The 21,427-nt window shown below is 38.8% G+C and overlaps 1 protein-coding gene and 1 pseudogene across 6 annotated transcripts in view; both read left to right on the top strand.

The window, feature by feature from the left end:
• Positions 1-21,427, top strand: part of PAAF1 (proteasomal ATPase associated factor 1) — a 40,050-nt gene that overhangs the window by 8,642 nt on the left and 9,981 nt on the right. For 4 of the 6 annotated variants that reach the window (XM_057316708.1, XM_026518070.4, XM_026518071.4 and 1 more), the window contains exons 4-7: positions 188-277; positions 11,307-11,405; positions 12,068-12,218; positions 17,136-17,330. In XM_057316708.1, the coding sequence (XP_057172691.1) occupies positions 11,370-11,405; positions 12,068-12,218; positions 17,136-17,330 (382 nt within the window). In that variant the 5' untranslated portion in view covers positions 188-277; positions 11,307-11,369. Of the gene's footprint in view, positions 1-187; positions 278-10,431; positions 10,532-11,306; positions 11,406-12,067; positions 12,219-17,135; positions 17,331-21,427 lie in introns of all 6 variants that reach the window. The other 2 variants (XM_057316707.1, XM_026518072.4) reach the window with 2 other exon arrangements.
• LOC130544531 (TP53-regulated inhibitor of apoptosis 1-like) lies at positions 863-5,693 on the top strand (annotated as a pseudogene).

Genomic DNA, 21,427 nt, shown 5'->3' with positions numbered 1-21,427 from the left:
ACATTGCAGCCCTCTGCGGTGAAAGGGCTGCTAATCTGTAGGGGAGTGTTGTGAGCTGGCAAAGGAGGATTAGAGAGGGTACATTTAAAAAATGAGAATTTCTTATCATCCTAATGTTTTCTTTAAGAGTCTTTCATTCCACTGGAGTAACTTTACTGATGAATTCCATCTTTCTCTCTCTATTTAGAAAAGCATTCATATTTCTTGTCCGAAGGAGAATGCATCCTCAAAGTTTTTGGCACCATACACTACCTTTTCTAGAATTCATTCAAAGAGTGTAAGTATTTTGATAAAATGAGGAGAGACTATAATAGCGTGTTAATTTTTCATTTTATCTGCTTGAGTGCTATAAACATATTCGTATAATGTGTCTTTCATTTACTCTGTATTGTTAAGGTACCATAGCTGAAGTGTGATATGTTTGAGAAAACTGGTGTTTGGATCCACATAGAATATGTGTGCAAATCCACTTGCTGGTAATCTTGAGAATGGAATTGTCTGAAGTTTACCTATTTGTGTTTTAGCAGAGCTGCTTAGTGGCTTTTGGATAATGATAGTAGCTGTGTTTGCATAATTTGTCATTGCTCATATTTCTGTCTCATTGCCTACAGGACAGGGATGTTTTCTCAAAATTCCAAGTACAGCATATTGAGGAATAATTTTTAGAGGTCTCTGTGATGATGCCCTTTCTACTACCATGATCTTTTTGGAAGCATAAATGAGAAATACATGGATAAACTGATTATATTAAAGCCTTCCATTTTATTGTGTGGTACATTTTATAAAATAGCCATTTTTTAATCCTTATTATAAAACAGACATAGTTTTAGTGATAAAAATTTAGGAAATATAAAAAGGTAGAAAATCACTCACATTCTACAACCTAAAGATAACAATGTGAACTTTTGTTACAAAATCTATATTAATAATTGTAGTAGTAATAGCTAGCATTTATTGATTGCCTACTAGGTGTCTGCACCATGCTAAGCTTATGTATTATTTCACTTGATTCTTTCTTTCTTTCTTTCTTTCTTTCTTTCTTTCTTTCTTTCTTTCTTTCTTTCTTTCTTTTCTTCTTTTTTTCTTTTCTTTCTTTCTTTCTTTCTTTCTTTCTTTCTTTTTAAGATTTTATTTATTTATGTGAGAGAGAGAGAGAGAGCGCATGAGCACGGGGGAAGGGCAGGGAGAGAGGGAGAAGCAGACTCCATGCTGAGCAGGGAGCCTAATGATGGACTTGATCCCAGAACCCTGGGATCATGACCTGAGTCAAAGGCAGACCCTTAACCGACTGAGACACCCAGGCACCCTGCTCTGTCTTTTTTCTTTAACTATTTTACCAAATAGGTTTTTATAGCACATGCTGTTTATAACTTGCTTTTTATTCCTTATAATATATGATGTACATCATTGTATGTCATCTTTCTGCATATTCTTTTAAGAGCTGCATAGTATTCCTACTGTATGATTTTACTACAGTTCATTTTTCCAATCTTGTATTACTGGACTTTCAGGTATTTTTGATTTCCTGATTTTATACTTTGATGATTTGGCTAACCCTTTATTCACAAAGATAGGAAGAAATTAGAATACATTTATAAAATAGAGTTGCTGAGTCACAGAGAATGCAAGTTATAAGGCTTTTGGTATGTTCTAACTGACTTCCACTTAACTAATCTATTGAGTTAACTGTTGCTCTGCATTTCCTGTGTAGAACGTACTGACTGATGTTCACAGCACATTCACAGCTTGTAAGCTCTTCTCTCAGATCTGCATACTGCGACACTACTGGTTGAGTTGAATGCTTACCAAGGATAAGTTACAGTATCAGTTATATTGTTTTGAAGTTTTGTTAATTTAAATACAGTAAACCAATGTAATATGAATATTAAAAGACAGAGTGATTATGTCTTTGAAAACTAAATTAATTGCTTTGTGAAGACTTGATAAAGAAGAGTTTTTTTTAAAAAATTGTTGTAATAGAGGCAGCTGGGTGGCTCAGTTTGTTCAGCGTCCGGCTCTTGATTTCGGCTCAGGTCATAATCTCAGGGTCTTGGAATTGAGCCCCTTGTTGGGTTCCTGACTCAGCAGGGAGTCCTCTTGAGATTCTCTCTCTCCCTCTGCCCCTCCCCCTGCTAATGCTGTCTCTAAAATAAATAAAATTTTAAAAAACTGCTACAATAGTATGTGTGGGCAAGATAAATGCAAACTGTTAGGGAAAATATTTTTTTATAAAAAAATCCTAGGTGAATTTTGCTCTTAGATTGCTTTATAAATGTGAATAAAGATTTGCCTTGCTTTAAAGAAATCAAGTTATGAATTGTGCCTTTTGATTAATAGTTTATTACAGGAACGTCAAGGTGAAACTTCCTTTTTTTTTTTTGACTTTAAAATATTTTAATAATGTATATACTTTGTTTTTAAAATTTTTGAAATTTAAATTCAATTAATTAACATATAATGTATTATTAATTTCAGAGGTAGAGTTCAGTGATTCATCAGTCTTATATACTACCCAGTGCTCATTACATCGTGCCCTCCTTAATGTCCATCACCCAATTACCCCATCCCTCCATCCCCTCCTCTCCAGCAAGCCTCAGTTTGTTTCCTGTGATTAAGAGTCTCTTATGGTTTGTCTCACTGATTTCGTCTTGTTCTGTTTATCCCTCTCTTCCCCTATAATCCTCTGTTTTGTTTCTTAAATTCCACTTATGAGTAAGATTATTTGATAATTGTGGACATGGCTGCTGTAAACATTGGGGTGCATGTGCCCCTTCGAATCAGCATTTTTGCATCCTTTGGATAAATACCTAGTAGTGCAGTTGCTGCGTCGTAGGCTATCTCTATTTTTAACTTTTTGAGGAACCACCATAGTGTTTTCCAGAATGTCTGTACCAGCTTGCATTCCTACCAACAGTGTAGGAGGGTTCCCCTTTCTCCACATCCTCACCAACATCTGTTGTTTCCTGACTTGTTAGTTTTAGCCATTCTGACCAGTGTGAAGTGGTACCTCACTGTGGTTTTAATTTGTATTTCCCTGATCCTGAGTGATGTTGAGCAATTTTTCATGTGTTTGTTGGCCATTTGTATGTCTTCTTTGGAGAATGTCTGTTCATGTCTTCTGCCTGTTTCTTGACTGGATTATTTGTTCTTAGGGTATTGAGTTTGATTAAATTCTTTATAGATTTTGGAGACTATCCCTTTATCTGATATGTCATTTGCAAATATCTTCTCCCATTCTGTCGGTTGTCTTTTGGTTTTGTCAACTGTTTCCTTTGCTGTGCAAAAGCTTTTTATCTTGATGAAGTCCCAACAGTTCATTGTTGCCTTTGTTTCCCTTGCCTTTGGAGACGTGTCTAGCAAGAAGTAGCTGTGGCCAAGTTTACAGAGGTTGCTGCCTGTGTTCTTCTCTAGGATTTTGATGGATTCCTGTCTCACATTTAGATCTTCGATCCATTTTGATTTTATTTTTGTGTATGGTGTAGGGAAATGGTCCAGTTTCATTCTCCTGCATGTGGCTGTCCAATTTTCTCAACACCATTTGTTAAAGAGACTCTTTTTTTTTCCATTGGATAATCTTTGCCGCTTTGTCAAAGATGAGTTGAACGTAGAGTTGAGGATCCATTTCTGGGTTCTCTATTCTGTTCCATTGATCTGTGTGTTGGTTTTTGTGCCAGTGCCACACTGTCTTGATGATCACAGCTTTGTAGTAGACGTTGAAGTCTGGAATTGTGATGCCACCAGCTTTGGTTTTCTTTTTCAACATTCCTTTGTCTATTCGGGGTCTTTTCTGGTTTCATACAAATTTTAAGATGATTTGTTCCAGCTCTGTGAAAATATGGTGTTTTGATAGGGATTATATTGAATATGTAAACTGCTGTAGGTAGCATAGACATTTTAACAATATTTCTTCCAATCCATGAGCATGTGGAATGTTTTTTCATTTCTTTGTGTCTTCCTCAATTTCTTTCATGAGTGTTCAATGGTTTTCTGAGTACAGATCCTTTGCCTCTTTGGTTAGGTTTATTCCTAGGTATGTTATGGTTTTTGGCACAATTGTAAATGGGGTCAACTCCTTAATTTCTCTTTCTTCTGTGTAATTGTTAGTGTATAGAAATGCAACTGATTGATGTGCATTGATTTTCTATCCTCCACTTTGCTGAATTCCTGTATGAGTACTTCTAGCAATTTGAGGTGGAGTATTTTGGGTTTTCCACATAGAGTATTATGTCATCTGCAAAGAGTGAGAGTTTGATTTCTTCTTTCGTGATTAGGATGCCTTTTATTTTTTTGTTGTCTGATTGCTGAGGCTAGGACTTCTAGAACTGTGTTTTAATGTTTCTACCCTTGTACGTTACAGACATCTTGTCCCCTAGCTGCTTTCAGGATTTTCTCTTTGTTTCTTAGATATGCAAGTTTCATTATTATATGTCGGGGTGTTGACCTATTTTTATTGATTTTGAAGGGGGTTCTCTGTGCCTCCTAGACTGAATGCCTGTTTCCTTCTCCAGATTAGGGAAGTTCTCTGCTGTAATATGCTCCAGTATACCTTCTGCCCTGTCTTTCTGTCTTTCCTCTTCTTCTGGGATTCCCAATTATTCTAATATTGTTTCACTTTATGGTATCACTTATCTCTCGAATTCCCCCCCATCCAGTAGTTGTTTTTCTCTTTTTCTCAACTTCTTTATTCTCCATCGTTTCGTCTTCTATATCACTGATTCTCTCTTCTGCCTCATTTATCCTAGCAGTTAGAGCCTCCATTTTTTATTGCATCTCATTAATAGCCTTTTTTTTTTTAGACGTGATTAGATTTTAGTTCTTTTATTTCTCCAGAAAGGGATTCTCTTGTGTCTTCTGTGCTTTTTACAAGCCCAGCTAGGATCTTTATAATTGTTATTCTGAACTCTAATTCTGACATCTTACTTATGTCCATACTGATTAGGTCCCTGGTAGTCAGTACTGCCTCTTATTCTCTTTTTTGAGGTGAGTTTTTCCCTCTTTTCCCTCTTTCCCTTTCCATTCTTTTCAGAGAAGAATAGATGAATGAGAGAATGAAATACTAAAAAGGCAACAAAGACCCCAGAGAAATATACACTAAACAAATCAGAGGAGACCTGAAACTGAAAAACAAAACAAAACAATATAATCAGACAGGTGAACAGAATGGAGTAATATACTGGATCCGGCATGTATTTTGTTTGTTTGTTAGAAAGCTAGATCCCAAAATTGTAAAGAAAGAAAAACTTTTATATGTACAAAACTAAAATTAAATACAATGAAAGGTTAGAATGTACTGTAAAAATGAAAATTAAAAGCCAAAAAAAAAAAAAAAGAGGCAATATAAGCAGACAGGTGAACAGAGCAGAGCAATACATTATATTCTGGGTGTGTTTTGGTCTGTTTGTTGGAAGAAACTATATCCCAAATCGTAAAGAAAGAAAAACTTAACTGCTGCCGCTATTGCCATGAATAGCGTAGGGCAGGCCTGCACTGACATGAAGCGCGAGTATGACCAAGCGCTTCAATTGCTTGTTTGCCGAGAAGTTCCTCAAGGGGGACAGCTCCCAAGACCCATGCACCAGCCTCTTCAAGCAGTATCAGCAGTGTGTTCAGAAAGCAATAGAGGAGAAGGAGATTCCCATTAAAGGACTGGAATTCATGGGCCATGGCAAAAAAAGCCTGAAAGCTCTTCTTGACCTTGACAGTCACCCTGAAAAGAGACTCCTTCAATCAGGATATTTAGGACACTGGATTTTGTCAGTTAAGGCTGTGAAAATAGCCATTGATTTGATGAGTTTAGAAGGGAGGATTTTTCTTTCTCCTTGATTTCCTCTCATTGGGAAAAGATGCATCACTCTTTGCTTTGAGATGATTTTTCACTTGCTCTGGCATCTTGCAGGAGCTCCATTTGCTAAAACTGAAAGATTTCTTGGGATTATGGTTGCAATACCTAGTCTGGGATCAGTTTTAAATATCCTTTGGATGTAAATACTGATAACCTTGTCAGGATGATCAGGGTTGCCTGACCTCTTGAGTTTTGCTGCGAAGGACATTAGGTACATTGTACTAGGGTTATTATTCATGGAAGCAATTGGTTAGGATCTCTTTTCACCCAAGGAGCTCAGACTCTGAAAAGGGATCCCAGCACAACAGTTTCAATCAATGCTTGGGAGAACAGTTTTATTTTCATATGAAAATTTTTAGGATTGCTAGTGGACTGGGTTAGCCAAGAGGAAGACAGCTTTAAGAGTTCCCTCCCTTAAGAAGAGGTGTCAGATTCTGATTAAGATGTGAGAGCTTGAAGAATGTTACAGTATACACCATTTCAGAGCTAATAGTGTAGTTTAGGAATTAAGATCCTTGGAGTAACAATGGAGGAAGATCCTAAGTGGCAAACATTTGCCATTGCCAGCTTTCAGCCTGAGTCAATTAATGAAGCCAGCCTGTATTATCATAAAACTGCCAAAGTGCTGCATCTGGCTAAATGGGAGAAGAGTTTGTTTTCCTTGCCTTGTGTACCCACCCTGCCCTGTAGTGTCTTTACCCATGAAGATGGAATAAATTTTAAATTTAGTTTCAAAAAGGAGAAAAGAAAGAAAAAGAAAAACTCATATGTATACAAAAATAAAATTAAATATATTGAAAGGATAGAATATAACTGTAACAATGAAAATTTTAAAAAACTTGAACAAAAAAAGAAGAAAAAAAAAGAATGTGATCAGACAGATGAAGAGAACAGAGGAATACACTAGACTCGGGGTGTATTTTGGTCCATTTGTAGATAATAAAGCCCATCGATTTATTCCTTTATGGTAACTACTTTTGGGGTCCTGCTTAGGGTAGTCCATGATTTTATATATATTCGCCTTTTTTTTTTTTTTTAAGAGAGGGAGATAGGTGGGGGGAGGGGCACAGGGAGAGAGAAAATCTTAAGCAGGCTCCATGCCCAGCGCGGAGCCTGATGTGGGGCTCAGTCTCAGAGCCCTGAGATCATGGCCTGAGCCAAAATCAAGAGTCAGTTACTTGACTGAGCCACCCAGGTGCCCTTATATTATATTTACTTTTAATTGTACAGCTTAATAGGTGAGAGCACGGACTCAAGTGATAGACTCATTGGATTTGACTCTTTGGATTTGAATTTTGGTTTGGCCTCTTACTGTGACCTAAGGCAGGTGCTTACCCTCCGTGTCACAGGTTCTTTATTTGTAAAACAGGGGTAAAGGTAATATGTCATGGGGTTGTTACAAGGATTGAAACAGAATTTGGTCTAAAACATAATAAGCATGATACAGGTGTTAAGTAAAATTATAAATATAGTATTTTCTTTGAATTTTTATGTTTAATTTTTTTTTACATTTCAAACTTTATTTTTGTACTTAGTTTAAAATAGGGATCTAACTTAATTCTTTTTGAAATGATTAGCATATCAAGGTACTATAAAGTAATCCATCCTTTATCTCACTCTCTTGAATTGTCAAATTTATCTTATAATTAGGATTATCTCGTTGATCTGTTTTTTGCTGGAACTAAGAAATGGATCTTTAGCTTTAAACTCTACCTAGGTTTGCATCCTGGCTCTGTTGTGTCACCTTGGGGATATTACTTAATCACTTCTTAAACCTCAGATTTCTCAACTGACAAATAGAAAGAATACCTATCTTAATAGATTTTTGAGGGTATTATATGAGGGTAGTGTCTGTTACTTGTCTGATATATAATAGCTATTCAATAACTGTTAGTTTTCTTTCCTCTTTAATACAAGTTTGGAGAAACGAGATAGCTGGTATGACCTATAATCTACTCTTCAGTGTTCTGTCACTTTGAAAGAACTGGATAGTTCAGATTTAATTATTTTTTAGACCTAGAAACTAGGGCTCCAAAGATATGTAAAACAGATAAGGTAACAATATCTCTGTCCCCTCCAGGGACACTATATTAACTGAGAGGATACAACAGAATATATCAGAGTTTCCCAATCATGGCACTACTGGCATTTTGAGCTGGGTAATTCTTTATTGTAGGGGGCTCTTCCCCAGTTGTGACAACTAAAAATGTTTCCACATCATCAAATGTGATGAGCTAATTTGCCCCCGGTTGACAAACACTACAATATATGAATATAGTGCTGAAGACTACTAGGAAGTAGGGAGGAAGTGATGAACTTTTTGGCAGAATTGGGAAAACCTTTTGAGAAATAGGTCATTTTTTTTTTCTTTTCTCCAGCTTACTTTATTGTAAGAATACAGTATATAATACATATAACATAAAACATTTTTAAGTTAAATTAAATTATTAATATTTTTTTAAGTAAGCTCTATGCCCAAAGTGGAGCTTGAACTCACAACCCTGAGGTCAAGAGTCACTTGCTCTATTTTTTTTTTTTAAGATTTTATTTATTTATTTGACAGAGATAGAGACAGCCAGCGAGGGAGGGAACACAAGCAGGGGGAGTGGGAGAGGAAGAAGCAGGCTTCCAGCGGAGGAGCCTGATGTGGGGTTCGATCCCAGAATGTCGGGATCACGCCCTGAGCTGAAGGCAGACGCTTAACGACTGAGCCACCCAGGCACCCCAGGGGTCACTTGCTCTATTGACAGAGCCAGCCAGGTGCCCCAAATTTACTTATTTGAGTATAGATGAGAGAAGTAGGTCATTTAAAAAATTATTAATTGTGCCTTTTTTAAAAAAAATTTATTTATTCAAGAGATAGAGTGAGAGACAGCATAAGCAGGTGGGAGGGTCAGAGGGAGAAGCAGACTTCCCTCTGAGCAGGGAGCCTGACACAAGGCTTGATCCCAGGACTCTGGGATCATGACCTGAGCCGAAGGCAGATGCTTAACTGACTTGGCCACGCAGGCGCCCTAATTGTGCCCTTTTTCTATTTCTTATTCTCCTTTCCTCTTATTTCAGTTCATTATTAGGTGATTTATCCATTTATTAATCACCTACTATAATCCACGTACTCTGGGTACTGGGACTATAGCAATGAGTAAAACTGTTGTGTAGCGCCTACATTCTTGGGGGTGTGGGACCAGACGGGATTTGCTAATGACTTGGATGTGAAATGTGAGAGGAAATGAGGAGTTGGGATCATTCCAGAATTTTCCAAAGAAGTGGGTAAATTGTGGTGCCATTTACTGATTGAGGTCAAGTAGTTGTATTGGTGTGAAGCTGAGGGAAATGAGAGTTCTGTTCTGAACATGTCAAGTTTGAGGTGACCACTATAAAGCCAAAGGTAGATGCCTAGCTAGCAGTTGAATAGATCGCACCCGAGTCAGGAGAGGAGTTGAGCTATGTTGCTTTAGGGATTAAATCTGTTTCAGAGTGAGTGTTTCAGGAAGCGTTTCAATGTCTTGTTTCTGGGGTCCTGCAAATGGGGACATCAGTTGCTCTTATTGCTGTGGGTCAGATGGCTTTATTCACCTACCTAGTATTGTTAAGGTACTTCATCCTAATTACCAAACTGCTGTCATTTGGTATTTGTTGAGTAGTTACTATGTACGTCGTCTGTGGTTGTGTTAAGAAAGTGCTGGACAGGGATGCCTAGCTGGCTCAGTCGGTAGAGCATGCAACTCTTGATCTTGGGGTTGTAAGTTTGAGCCCTGTATTGGGTGTAGAGATTACTTAAAAACAGATCTTTAAAAAAAAAAAAAAGTGCTGGACATTTTTCTGACACTTGCAGAGCTTGTTATGTAGTTGGGGAGCCAGACAGAATTAAAAAGTTAATTGGTGATACTAGTATTCAAGCTTAAGGCCCCAGGATTAAGGGTGGTAGCAGTGGTTTGGAGAAGAGAGATAGATCTGAGAAATGGGTACTCCTGTATTAGAATGTGCAGGCAGGGCTATGTCACATTTACCGCCGTGTTTCCAGTACCTAGCAATGGGAAGCTAGGAGCAGAATGGGATTAATACGAAAATCAAATGACATAATGTATTTGAAAATGTTTTATAAGTGATAAAACATGATATAAAGGTTAATTGTTGTCCTAATCCTTAAAACTAAAGGATCCACAGTTAAATTAATAGTACTTTTAGTCTGGGACACCTGGGTGGCTCAGTTGCCTAAACATCCGACTCTTGATTGTGGCTCAGGTCATGATTTCAGGGTGGTGAGATCAAGCTCACATTAGGCTCCAGGCTCAGCAGGGAGTCTTCTTAAGGATTCTCTCTCTCCCTTTGCCTGTCCCCTTGCTCACGCACATGCTCTCTCTCTCTCTCTCTCTAAAATAAATAAATAAATCTTAAAAAAAAAAAGACAGTACTTTTATTCTGAGGAACCAAAATAAGGAAGAAAAAGTCTTAGAAGTATTAAAGGTGACAGATATATCCCTTTAGTTCTTGCCAAACTTACTCATTATGGCTCAACTGGCGTAAAACAAAGAAAAATGGAAGGTTGGGTAATTAAAGCCTACCCTACTTTTCCCTTAATAATTTAGGTCTTATGGGAATCATTGTTGCTGGGAGTATGTCTGGGATTATATATCTCAGTCCTACATTTCTGGAATATTTGCAGCTGGGTGTTTTCTAATAAAAAGGGTATGTATGTATGCATGCGTATGATCATTGCTTATGCATGAAGTGATTGCTAATGTTGAAACTGCATACGTGAATCAGAATTTTTTGTTACTTATTCTGAAATACACACATACACACAATTAGGATTTTATAGAGGGAATGTGAAGTAGTAAATTGGAAGTATCTTTGCTTTTTCTTGAAACTTTCTGGTACATTTTAGTTGACTGTCTTTTGTGTACATGGGTTCCTAAGAATCAGTATCTTAATTTTAAAATAGCAAAAGAGGGGTGCCTGGGTGGCTCAGTCGATTAAGTGTCTGCCTTTAGCTTGGGTTATGATCCCAGGGTCCTGGGATCAAGCCCCGCACGGAGCTCCCTCCTCCACCATAGGGAGCCTGCTTCTCCCTCTCCCTCTGCTTGCCGCTCCCCCCCCCCGCTTGTGCTCTCTCTCTCTGTCAAATAAATAAATAAAATCTTAAAGAATTAAAAAAAATAGCAAAAGATAGAAACGATGGACATGATATGGGGATAGTAAAAACTTTTTAGTTGAAGTAGGAGACTATAGATGATTACAACAACATCTTTTTGTTTTGAGAAGTAAAAGGTGTTGGTGCTAGCCTTGTTAGGAGATAGGTGATGACACCTCAGTCTTCATGTGCAAACACATGTCCCTGGAGCTGGGAAGCCTAGACTTGAAGAAGTCTTGGAGGAGTGTGAAATGGGAGATCTTTAACATATTTCAGGGGAAGAAGAGCATTTCATTATTTATAACATTAGTTATTTTGTCTTTTGAACAGATAACATGCCTCGACATTTCCAGTGGAGGCGGCCTTGGTGTGTCTTCTAGTACTGACGGGAGCATGAAGATCTGGCAGGCTTCCAATGGCGAGCTCAGAGTAAAGGCTTTGGATATGCTTTTAGGGTCTTATACATGAAGGGTGGTCTGAGAAGCCTTAGACTGGGTCACAGAAAGAAGAGTGGTGCATTCTAAACTTATAGGACCACCACACTTCAATTGATCTTTGTTCTCCCATTTGTTAATCTTAGAACTATCCTCAGTCTTGGTGATTTGCCAGAACAGATTGGGGCTGGAACAGTGGAGAAGCCAGGCCAGTGAATGTCTAAGTGGGTGGTCCCTTGGTATGAACTGCCTTCAGCGATAAGCTTCTAAGACAGATTAGCTAGGCTGTTATACTCATTATATGGCTGAGCCCCTCTCACCTATACAGAGGATTTTAAGAAGAGGTGAGTAAAAGAGTCCTCAAGCCTCCTCAGCTCCTTATAAGTAGAACTAGACTTAAGGATGGCTGTGAGAACCTTGGAGTTCAAATCCAAACATCTGTAGCCAGAGCTATAGGAAAGGGAGTCAGTAGCTCTTCGAACACTACCTGGTATACAGATGAGCTAAAGAGATCCTTTTGGACCTCCATAGTTTTAAAACCCGACATGTAGGGGTAGTATGTAGATATTTCATTTAAGGGACCAAGGATGTGAGAGGTAAGAGAATATCAGGGGATGGACAAGAGAACTAGCATGGAATTTTCTTTTGTTTTTCCAGAGAGTATTGGAAGGACATGTGTTTGATGTGAATTGTTGCAGGTTTTTCCCATCAGGCCTTGTGGTTCTGAGTGGGGGAATGGATGCCCAGCTGAAGATCTGGTCAGCTGAAGATGCTAGCTGTGTGGTGACCTTCAAAGGTCACAAAGGAGGTATGAAGGGTGATTTCTCCAAAAGGCTTCTCTAATGATCCCCAGAGACAAATCACCAAAAAGGTAGAAACAGAAGCGAGTATCTATTAAAAGCACAAATAATTCCTCTAACTGGCCATTTAAATGAGCTGTTTCCTCAAGGATTAGAAATTCCTTTGACACTGAGTCTTGTTATTGCTATCTAGAACTAACTTCCTTACACAGATAGTTGTTTTCCACAATTGATAAATGAAAAAAAAAGTCCTCCCCAGGAGGTTATCTGCTTGTGTGCCAGGAGAGAGAGAGAGATGTGTACCAACATTTTCTCATGATTAGTCCTTTGACTGAGGTGATAGTAAAAGCTGGGTGGCAAATGGCTGTATCACTAGATATCAAAGATAGAGCTTGGTACTGACTGTGAGTTCTTATGGATTTAAGTTCAGATTTTAAAAATGGAATAGCCATATAGGCAGTTGATATCAGGTTATAGAGACAGAATGAGAACATTTTCCCTTTGTAACTGGTTGGTTTGTGAGAAAAATTATAATTTAGAGATGTTTTATCTTTAATCAGAAGGTTTAAAAGGTGATAAATGTTATTCATATTTTACAGGTTTGGATATTTTTGAAAAAGTATTAACATCCCCAAATAATTCCTTACCTTGTTCCCTCCTTTGGAACCATAGTACACATCATAGTATACTCATTTGACAATTAATTATGCATTGCCGTATACTTACGGTTTAAGCTAGTCTTTTGCTTTGTGTACCTGACTATATTACAAATAACTTGTGGTTGAGTTTTAAGTTTTAATATTTCTTTATAATGATTTGTTAGGTTACATGCAGATCACCTAGCAAATATATGTTAACCTTAGCAAGGTTATTCCTAACACTGCCGGTACATAGGTGCATTGAGAAGGAATAGTAAAGATATTTGGAGCCTTCCTCACAGTCACCCTGAAGAACTGACTGGTCTAAGGAGTCAGAGTGGCCTGCATAGATGGGGAGTCCAGGAGCCAAATAGGTCTAGAGGAACCCTGAGGTACTCACCTCACACCTGTCCATCCTTCTGAATTTGTGAGGCACGGGGAAGTTTTCAGTGGATCAAGACATGATTGTTCATGAACTTAACAAAATGCATATGTGTCAACGCACACGCAACTTAGGAATTCCTTTGGGCGACTGCAGCTGAGTGTGCCCACCACGGGAGTCCTCAATTGCCCAGTGTTCTTCATTTCTTCCTAAGAATACACGGGTGTCACGTAGCTTAGAATGAATTACATAATGTTTGTTAATCTGATTAAATCTTTTATTCATTCTTTGGCCTTATGAGAAAGTCCTGGGATGGGGTGGGAGCTTCTCTGGATATAACAACTCTCACGTTTTTTGTTTGTTTTTTTAATTGAGAGGAGGAATTTTATTACGTTGAATAGAAGTGATAAACTGTGGGAGAAATGACATGAAGTCAGATCCAGGCTAATGTCTGTCGGGTCTTGAATGCTCCTCCCCAGGTAGTTCTGTAAAGTAGGGCCAGATTTGGTGTTGCCCGTTCTTCCACAGTACAGAAAATCAAAAGTAATCTCTGGTAGTTTAGCAGCGTATGGGTCACTGTCTCCACAACCACATGAATTCCAGTTGTGTTGTACGGCTCCTTTTTAAATCTCTTTAGTTACAAGATTTTGAAGCATGCTTATTAGCAGAGGCCATGAACAACATAAAAAACAGAATAAAGAATTATTACCTGCATGTGTGATCTTTAGTGGTTTCACAAGTGGTGACTAAATAAGAGAAACCTCGAAGATAGTGAGTGTCGGGCAACCCTCTGGGGTCCCCTCCCTCTTCGGGAGCTTTGTATGATCACTTTGCTATCACTCAATAAACCTTGCTTTGCTGCCCACCCCCCCAAAAGAAGATAGTGAGTGTTGAAAGTGAACATGGTCTTTTATTGCCTAGGTTAAGTCTTGGCAAGCGAAACATTAAAGAAACCACCAGGAACACTGGACTGAACATAGCCTGATGCTTATTGCAAAGAACCATTAGGACACTGACAAAGTAGTTCTGTATAAAGATCTTGTGTAAAGGATAAACTTTTGTTAGTTTAAATAAGTACCTGGCTTGCTTATTGCTTCTAGTATATGAAAATAGATAGTAAGTGAGGCAGTATGTAGAGTATTTAAACATGGGATTTGGAGACGTATAAATCTTGGTTTAAATCTTAATTCTTCCACCTATATATAACCTGTGTGACCTCAGAAAGTTGCTTAACTATTCTGAGCCTTAGTTTCCTCATGTGAAATGGGAATAGCAATATTAAATGAGATGGTACATATGAAGGATTTAGCATAATCCCTGGTATTATAAAAATGCACAATAAATGTATAAAATATAAAGCTAAATCCCTGCCAGGGAGGGTGAGCTTTGTGATGTTTTAACATACTCGTTATATGTGAAAAGCAGAAATTGTTATTTCTAATAGAATAGACTCATTCTAATTGAATTTTTCCAGTAGCAACAAATATGATCCTAGTTGATATGTAATTGGTTTTCCCTTACATTTTTAGATACATATTTTATATATAAATAAAGGATTAGCGTGTTCTTTAACAAGCGGAGATGAGATTTGTGTATGTTTTTAAATCTTTCTGATGAAAGATAAACCGAAAGTAGTTTTGTCTTTGTAATATAGTAGTCCCCCTTCATCCATGGAGGATACGTTCCAAGACCTCCAGTGGATGCCTGAAACTGCGGCTAGTACCGAAGTGTTTATATACTATCTTTTCCTGTATGTACAAACCTATGATATGTGACAGGCAAATGGATACCGCGTCGGTATGCTGGGTAAAGTGATGTGATTTACGTCCTGGGCATGATGGTGTGGGATAGTGCAAGTCTCTCATCATCACGCTACTCAGAACAGCTTGCAATTTAAAACCTATGATTATTTCTGGAATTTTCCATTTAATATTTTCAGACCGTGTCTGACCACAGAAAGTGACACTTAAGGGGAGACTATTGTATGTGAGTCTTCTACGTAGTTCTAAGGTATACTTTAGTTTGAGGTTTTTAAACTGCCCAGGCCGTTTAATTAAGGTTGGTGAATTTGGAGGTATATATAATACAATCCTTTGAATAATAATAACTTAATAATCACAATTCTTTCTAATAAGCACCAGATCATTCATAATCTATGAAAACGTTGAGGCCAAATAAAACACCATGGTAGTTGACTGGTCGAGTTTTTTGCTCGCCATGGTAGGAAAGCTGCTTACATTTGTGGAATAATTTTAGGAGGTCAGGTTGCATTTTCAGCACTTGGGCCATTATTTTCAACTTCTCCAAATTTTCTTTGAAATAGGATATGCTGCCTTCAAGTAATAGTAGGTGCTTCAGAGCTCATTTTTTCTGAGATCTGAATCGCAGCCATTACTTTCCATGTACACAGACACACACAAGTGTGTGTGTACACGCGTACATTTCCCCTTCCCTCATATGTGTGTGTTTGCTTCCTACCAACATTAAACCAGCTCAATATAATAGTAAAACGAGATAATTTTAATAGAGTAAACTTGTTAAAAACATGCCTAGATGTATGAGTGTTGCTCTACTTCTTACTAATGCTAATTTTGGTCATAGTTTCACTTAGCATTCTTATTTCCCAGACATTGGCTAGGATGTTTATATGTGATTCAGCTGAATCTTTTCTTGAAGGCAAATGCTTTTTCATCTTGGTTTATGTTGAGGACTCTATCAGTTTGGTTTGATATCTAAAGCCTTTGTGGCTTCTGGTAGGTCTTTGCTCTGGCTGCTTCTCTTTCAAGGGCTGCCTGCTATTTTCATAGCTTCTTTCTAGAGTAATTTGTCATAGGTTCCAGCTCCTGTAGGGTTCCTCTTTCTTTTATTTTTGTTATCTAAGAGTGAAGAGACCCATACTAGTTGCCACCATATTGTGAGGGGGGTTGGGGGAAAGTAGAGTGCTGTTTCCCATAACTTCGTTTTTCCTCTTTCCACTTGTTGCCAGGTCAGGGTAGAGGCTCAGCTCACCACTGGCCCCTGCTGGCAGTACCCTGCTGGGCCTGGTCACTGTCAAGGGTCAAGGGAATTGGACTGCTGCCTCCTGCTTCAGTGGGAGTAGGGTAGAAGATCACTCCCTGTTTAGCCTCACTGACCTTGGGGAAGGGGAAGTAGCAGTTTTTCTCTTACTATTTGAGTAAATTGCCAAAATTTTCTGTTAGGCCACCCCTTTCCCAGTCTTTTGCAACAGACATTTCTTGGAGTTGGGTTGTTTTGTTTTTGTTTTTTTAAATTTGTGCACTTTTTTAAAAAAAATCAATTCCTTGATGGAGACTTCTGCAGTATCCTATCCAGGATGTATGGGAAGCAGTAAGGAAATCCAGGGAATTTGTTACCCTGTTGTTCTTAAGTCCTCAGATCCCTGGGTGACCTTCTTTCCATCTTTCCAGTCTTCTTATACTTTCTGTCTTATGTCCAGATTTTTTTCATGTATAAGGGGAAGGACCTGGGAGAAATGGGGCTACTGTCTCTTGGCCAAACAGGAAGATTAATCCTTTCAGTTCTCAGTGGAAACAATAAGACAGTGATTTTCAAACTGCACTAAGATGTCTTCTTAATTATTATTTAAAAAACATGTCTTAAAGCCAGAATTAAAACTTGAAAACCACTGTTCTAGGACACTCCACTAGGAATTAAGTCCAAACCTTTTCCATGTCTGTCTCTAAGGGCTAGTCTTTGAACCATTGGGAAGCAAGGACTCTGTTCTATTTCTGTTTTTCTAGCACTTGAACTTGCCCAGCATGTAGTACATATCCAGTACATGTTTGTGAGGCAATGGAGTCATTGATGCAGATCCATCTTCTCTGCTCCTGTAGTTCCTTTACGACCCACTCCATCTTAGGATCTTTTTTTTTTGCTCTTGCTAGGTATTCTGGATACAGCCATTGTTGATCGGGGGAGGAATGTGGTGTCTGGTTCTCGAGATGGGACAGTACGACTTTGGGATTGTGGGCGCTCAGCCTGCCTGGGGGTCATTGCAGACTGTGGTTCTTCCATCAATGGAGTGGCTGTGGGAGCTGCTGACAACTCCATAAACCTCGGCTCCCCTGAGCAGACGCCCAGTAAGTTGATAATGATATATTGAGCTTGTTTTGTTTCCTTAGGCACCTTCAGTGTTTGCCTTAGCTTCTCCTTTTCTTCCTCATCTTTCCCTGCTTTTTAGCTGGTATTTGTATTTTCACCATAATTGTATACCTACTATGTTTCTTTTGCTTTGGAATCTATAAAAGAAGTATATGTCATTGTTAATTACGTTTGAGTAAGTACAATCTAGTTTAGCAGATGAAACTGATGCCTATAAAACAACAAGAAAAATTTAGCTGAAACAACTTAATGATTCTTAATATAAATAAAATAGTTTTTTGGAAGAAGAGAGTATTTTATATTTTTAGGTTAGTATAGATGAGAAAGGTGTCACAAAGAAGTTGACTTGAACCTTGGAGGATGAATTTGAGTTGAATAGACAAGAATGGGAAGGATGGGAGAATGGGAGCTGGGGGTAAGGCTGGGGCAGTTCACATTAAAATAGTTTGAAGGTGAAATTGACTGTTGGGTAGAAAGATATGTTTGGCTGGGTCAGAGGTTGGATTAAAGAGTAGTTAGTAGTGGGGGGCACCTGGCTGGCTCAGTTGGTAGAGTATGTGACTCTTGATCTCAGAGTTATAAGTTTGAGCCCCATGTTGGGTGTAGAGATTACTTTAAAAAAATCCTTAGGGGCAGGGGCGCCTGGGTGGCTCAGATGGTTAAGTGTCTGCCTTCGGCTCTGGTCATGATCTCCAGGTCCTGAGTTCGAGCCCCACGTCAGTTTCCCAGCTTAGCAGGGAGTCTGCTTCTCCCTCTCCCTCTGCCTCTCTCCCTGCTTGTGCTCTCTTGGTGTCTCTCTCTCTCTTTCTCTCAAATGAATAAATAAAATCTTTAAAAAAAATCTTTAGGGGGCACCTGGCTGGCTCGGTCAGTGGAATATGTGACTCTTGATATTGGGGTTGTGGATTCAAGCCGCATATTGGGTGTAAGGATTACTTAAAAATAAAATCTTCAAGAAAACACTTCATTTTTTAGAGCAATTTTAGCAAATTTGAGCAGAAAGTGCAGTTTTTGGGGTGCGTGGATGGCTCAGTTGGTTAAGTATCCACCTCTTAGTTTTGGGTTGGTTTGTGATCTCAGGGTCATGAGATTGAGCCCCATGTCGGGCTCCACGCTCAGTGCAGTCTGCTTAAGAATTCTCTGTCTCCCTCTCCCCCTTCCCCTCCTCCCACCCACACTTGCACACACACACTCTCTCTCTCAAATAAATAAATAAATAAATAATCTAAAAAAAAGAAAGAAAGTACAGTTTTTGTACGCCCTCTGCCCCAGACATCCTCCCTGGTTATCATTTTATCAACATCCCTCACCAGAGTGGTATATTTGTTACAAATGATAAACCTACATTGACATATCATTATCACTCAAATAATTTATATTAGGTTCATTCTTGGTGTTGTATATTTTATGGATTTGGACAAATGTATAATGACACGTATCTATTATAGTATCGTACAGAAGATTCACTGCCTGAAAAATCCTTTGTGTTCCACCAGTTCATCCCTTCCTCTCCTATAACCCTTGGCAACCACTGATATTTTTACTGTGTCCATGATTTTGCCTTTTCCAGAATGTCACAGTTGGAATCATAAACTATGTAGTAGTCTTTTCAGATTGGTTTCTTTCATTTAGTAATAAACATTTAAGGTTCCTCCATATCTTTTTATGGCTTTTTAGCACTGAATAATATTCCATCGTCTGGATGTACCTCAGTTTATTTCTCCATTCACCTACTAAAGGACATCTTGGTTGCTTCCAAGTTTCGGCAAATATGAACAAAGCTGCTATAAATATCTGTGTGCATGTTTTTATGTGGACATATGTTTTCAACTGATTTGGGTTAATTTTGCCCTTCACTTTGGACACACTGTAGATACTCTCCTGTCTTAAACTTCCCATGTAGATGTACTGTGGTCCAAGACTAAAACTACTGCGGGACCACCAGATGTTCCCTGAAGTCTCTTTGGAATTAATAGGATGAGTCTTTTTTCCAAAGTGTGACACGTGCCATTAGTGATAAACAAGATTATTTCAGGCAGTACACATCTTTAATAGTTATATATTTAATACACACACATTTTACTTCAAACCTAAGATATTTATCCATGAATATTACTTAAAATAAGGTTAAGATTTTTAAAATTTGTTGATTTAAAGTAATTTTTTTAAAAGATTGTATTTATTTGTCAGAGAGAGAGCACAAGCAGGGGGATCAGCAGGCAGAGGGAGAAGCAGGCTCCCTGCTGAGCAAGGAGCCCTATGCGGGGCTCGATCCCCGGACCCTGGGATCACAACCGGAGCTGAAGGCAGACACTCAACCAACTGAGCCACCCAGGCATCCCGATTTAAAGTAATTTAAATGAGGGGCGCCTGGGTGGCGCAGTCGTTAAGCGTCTGCCTTCAGCTCAGGGCGTGATCCCGGTGTTGTGGGATCAAGCCCCATGTTGGGCTCCTCCGCTAGGAGCCTGCTTCTTCCTCTCCCACTCCCCCTGCTTGTGTTCCATCTCTCGAAGGCTGTCTCTCTCTCTTCAAATAAATAAAAATAAAATCTTTAAAAAAAAATTAAAAGAAATAATTTAAATGAAAAAAAATTTTTTAAAGATTTTATTTATTTATTTGAGAGAGAGAGAACATAGAGTGAGGGGGAGAAGCAGACTTCCTGCTGAGCAGAGAGCCTGACTTGGGGCCTGATCCCAGGACCCCGAGATCATGACCCAAGCCGAAGGCAGATGCTTAACTGACTGAGCAACCCAGGTGCCCCTGTATTAGCTCCTATAATCCATTCTCCTCAGCAATTATTTGTGCTCATTTAAAAAAACACAAATCAAGTCATGTTGCTCTCCTTTGTCCCTACTTTCCTCCAGTGACCTCCTTTTATACATATATTAAAATCCTATCCCCTTCACTTGGCTTATCACAAACACACTCTCTGACCTCCACATTCCTTTCCAGCCTCCTGTCATACTGCCCATACTTTGCAAAGCTTTTTGCATGACTAGTTTCTGGTTACCATTCAGGTCTCAGTTGAAAGGTGGCCTCCGTGGGGTTTTTTAAAAGATTTATTTATTTATTTTAGAGAGGCTGGGCAGGGTGGGGCGGGAAGAGAGAGAGAGAATCTTAAGCAGACTACATGCTGAGTGCAGAGCTGACTCGGGGCACAATCTCATGACCCTGAGATCACCACCTAAGCTGAAACCAAGAGTCAGATGCTTAACTGACTGCACCACCCAGGTGCCCGTCCATGGAGTTTTTTTTACAGTTGAAGTTTAAATTTAAAATTGCCTTTCCTCAACCTTCCACCATCTACTCACTATTGATTAGATTTTCCTGTTCTATTTCCTTTGTGGAATTCATCACTATCTGAGAATATCCTATTTGTTTATTTACCTATTCCACGATTTCCTATTTCCACTAGAATTCTTGAGAGTAAGGACCTTGTCTGTTTGTATATGACTGTTTCCTTAGTACCTAGAGTAGTGTCCAATATATAGTAGACCCTCATTAAAGATTTGTTTAGTGAATGAATAAATTTCATTTACTCCAGACCATAAGAGCCTTGAGGGCAGAGACTGTTTTGTTCAACATCGTACCCCTGCTCCTAACATGGTATCATTTCACATAGCAAAGGACTTAATATTCTTAAGTTGGGTTTATTGGCATGTATTTTACATGTATTAAAAGTTACCTGTTTTATCTTTTTTTTTTTTTTTTAATTAACTTATTTAGGGGTGCCTGGGTGGCTCAGTCGGTTGACCATCTGACTCTTGGTTTCAGCTCAGGTCATGATCTCGAGGTCGTGGGATCAAGCCCCACGCTGGGCTCTGCAGTCAGTGTGGAGTCTGCTTCAGATTCTTTCTCCCTCTCCCTCTGCCCTTCCCCATGTGTGCTCTCTCTCTCTCTCTCTCAAATAAATAAATAAAATCTAAAAAATACAACACTTATTTTGTTAAGTAATCTTTTACCCTTAACATGGGGCTTGAACTTACAGCCCTGAGATCAAGAGTTGCATGCCCTAGCAACTGAGCCAGCCAGGTGCCCCAAAAATCACCCTTTTAAATGATCAGTTCTGTGAGTT

This window comes from Ursus arctos, unplaced genomic scaffold (genome assembly GCF_023065955.2).
Source record: "Ursus arctos isolate Adak ecotype North America unplaced genomic scaffold, UrsArc2.0 scaffold_22, whole genome shotgun sequence".
In the NCBI taxonomy this organism is placed as follows: domain Eukaryota; kingdom Metazoa; phylum Chordata; class Mammalia; order Carnivora; family Ursidae; genus Ursus; species Ursus arctos.
This window is presented reverse-complemented; position numbering and strand designations above follow the sequence as displayed.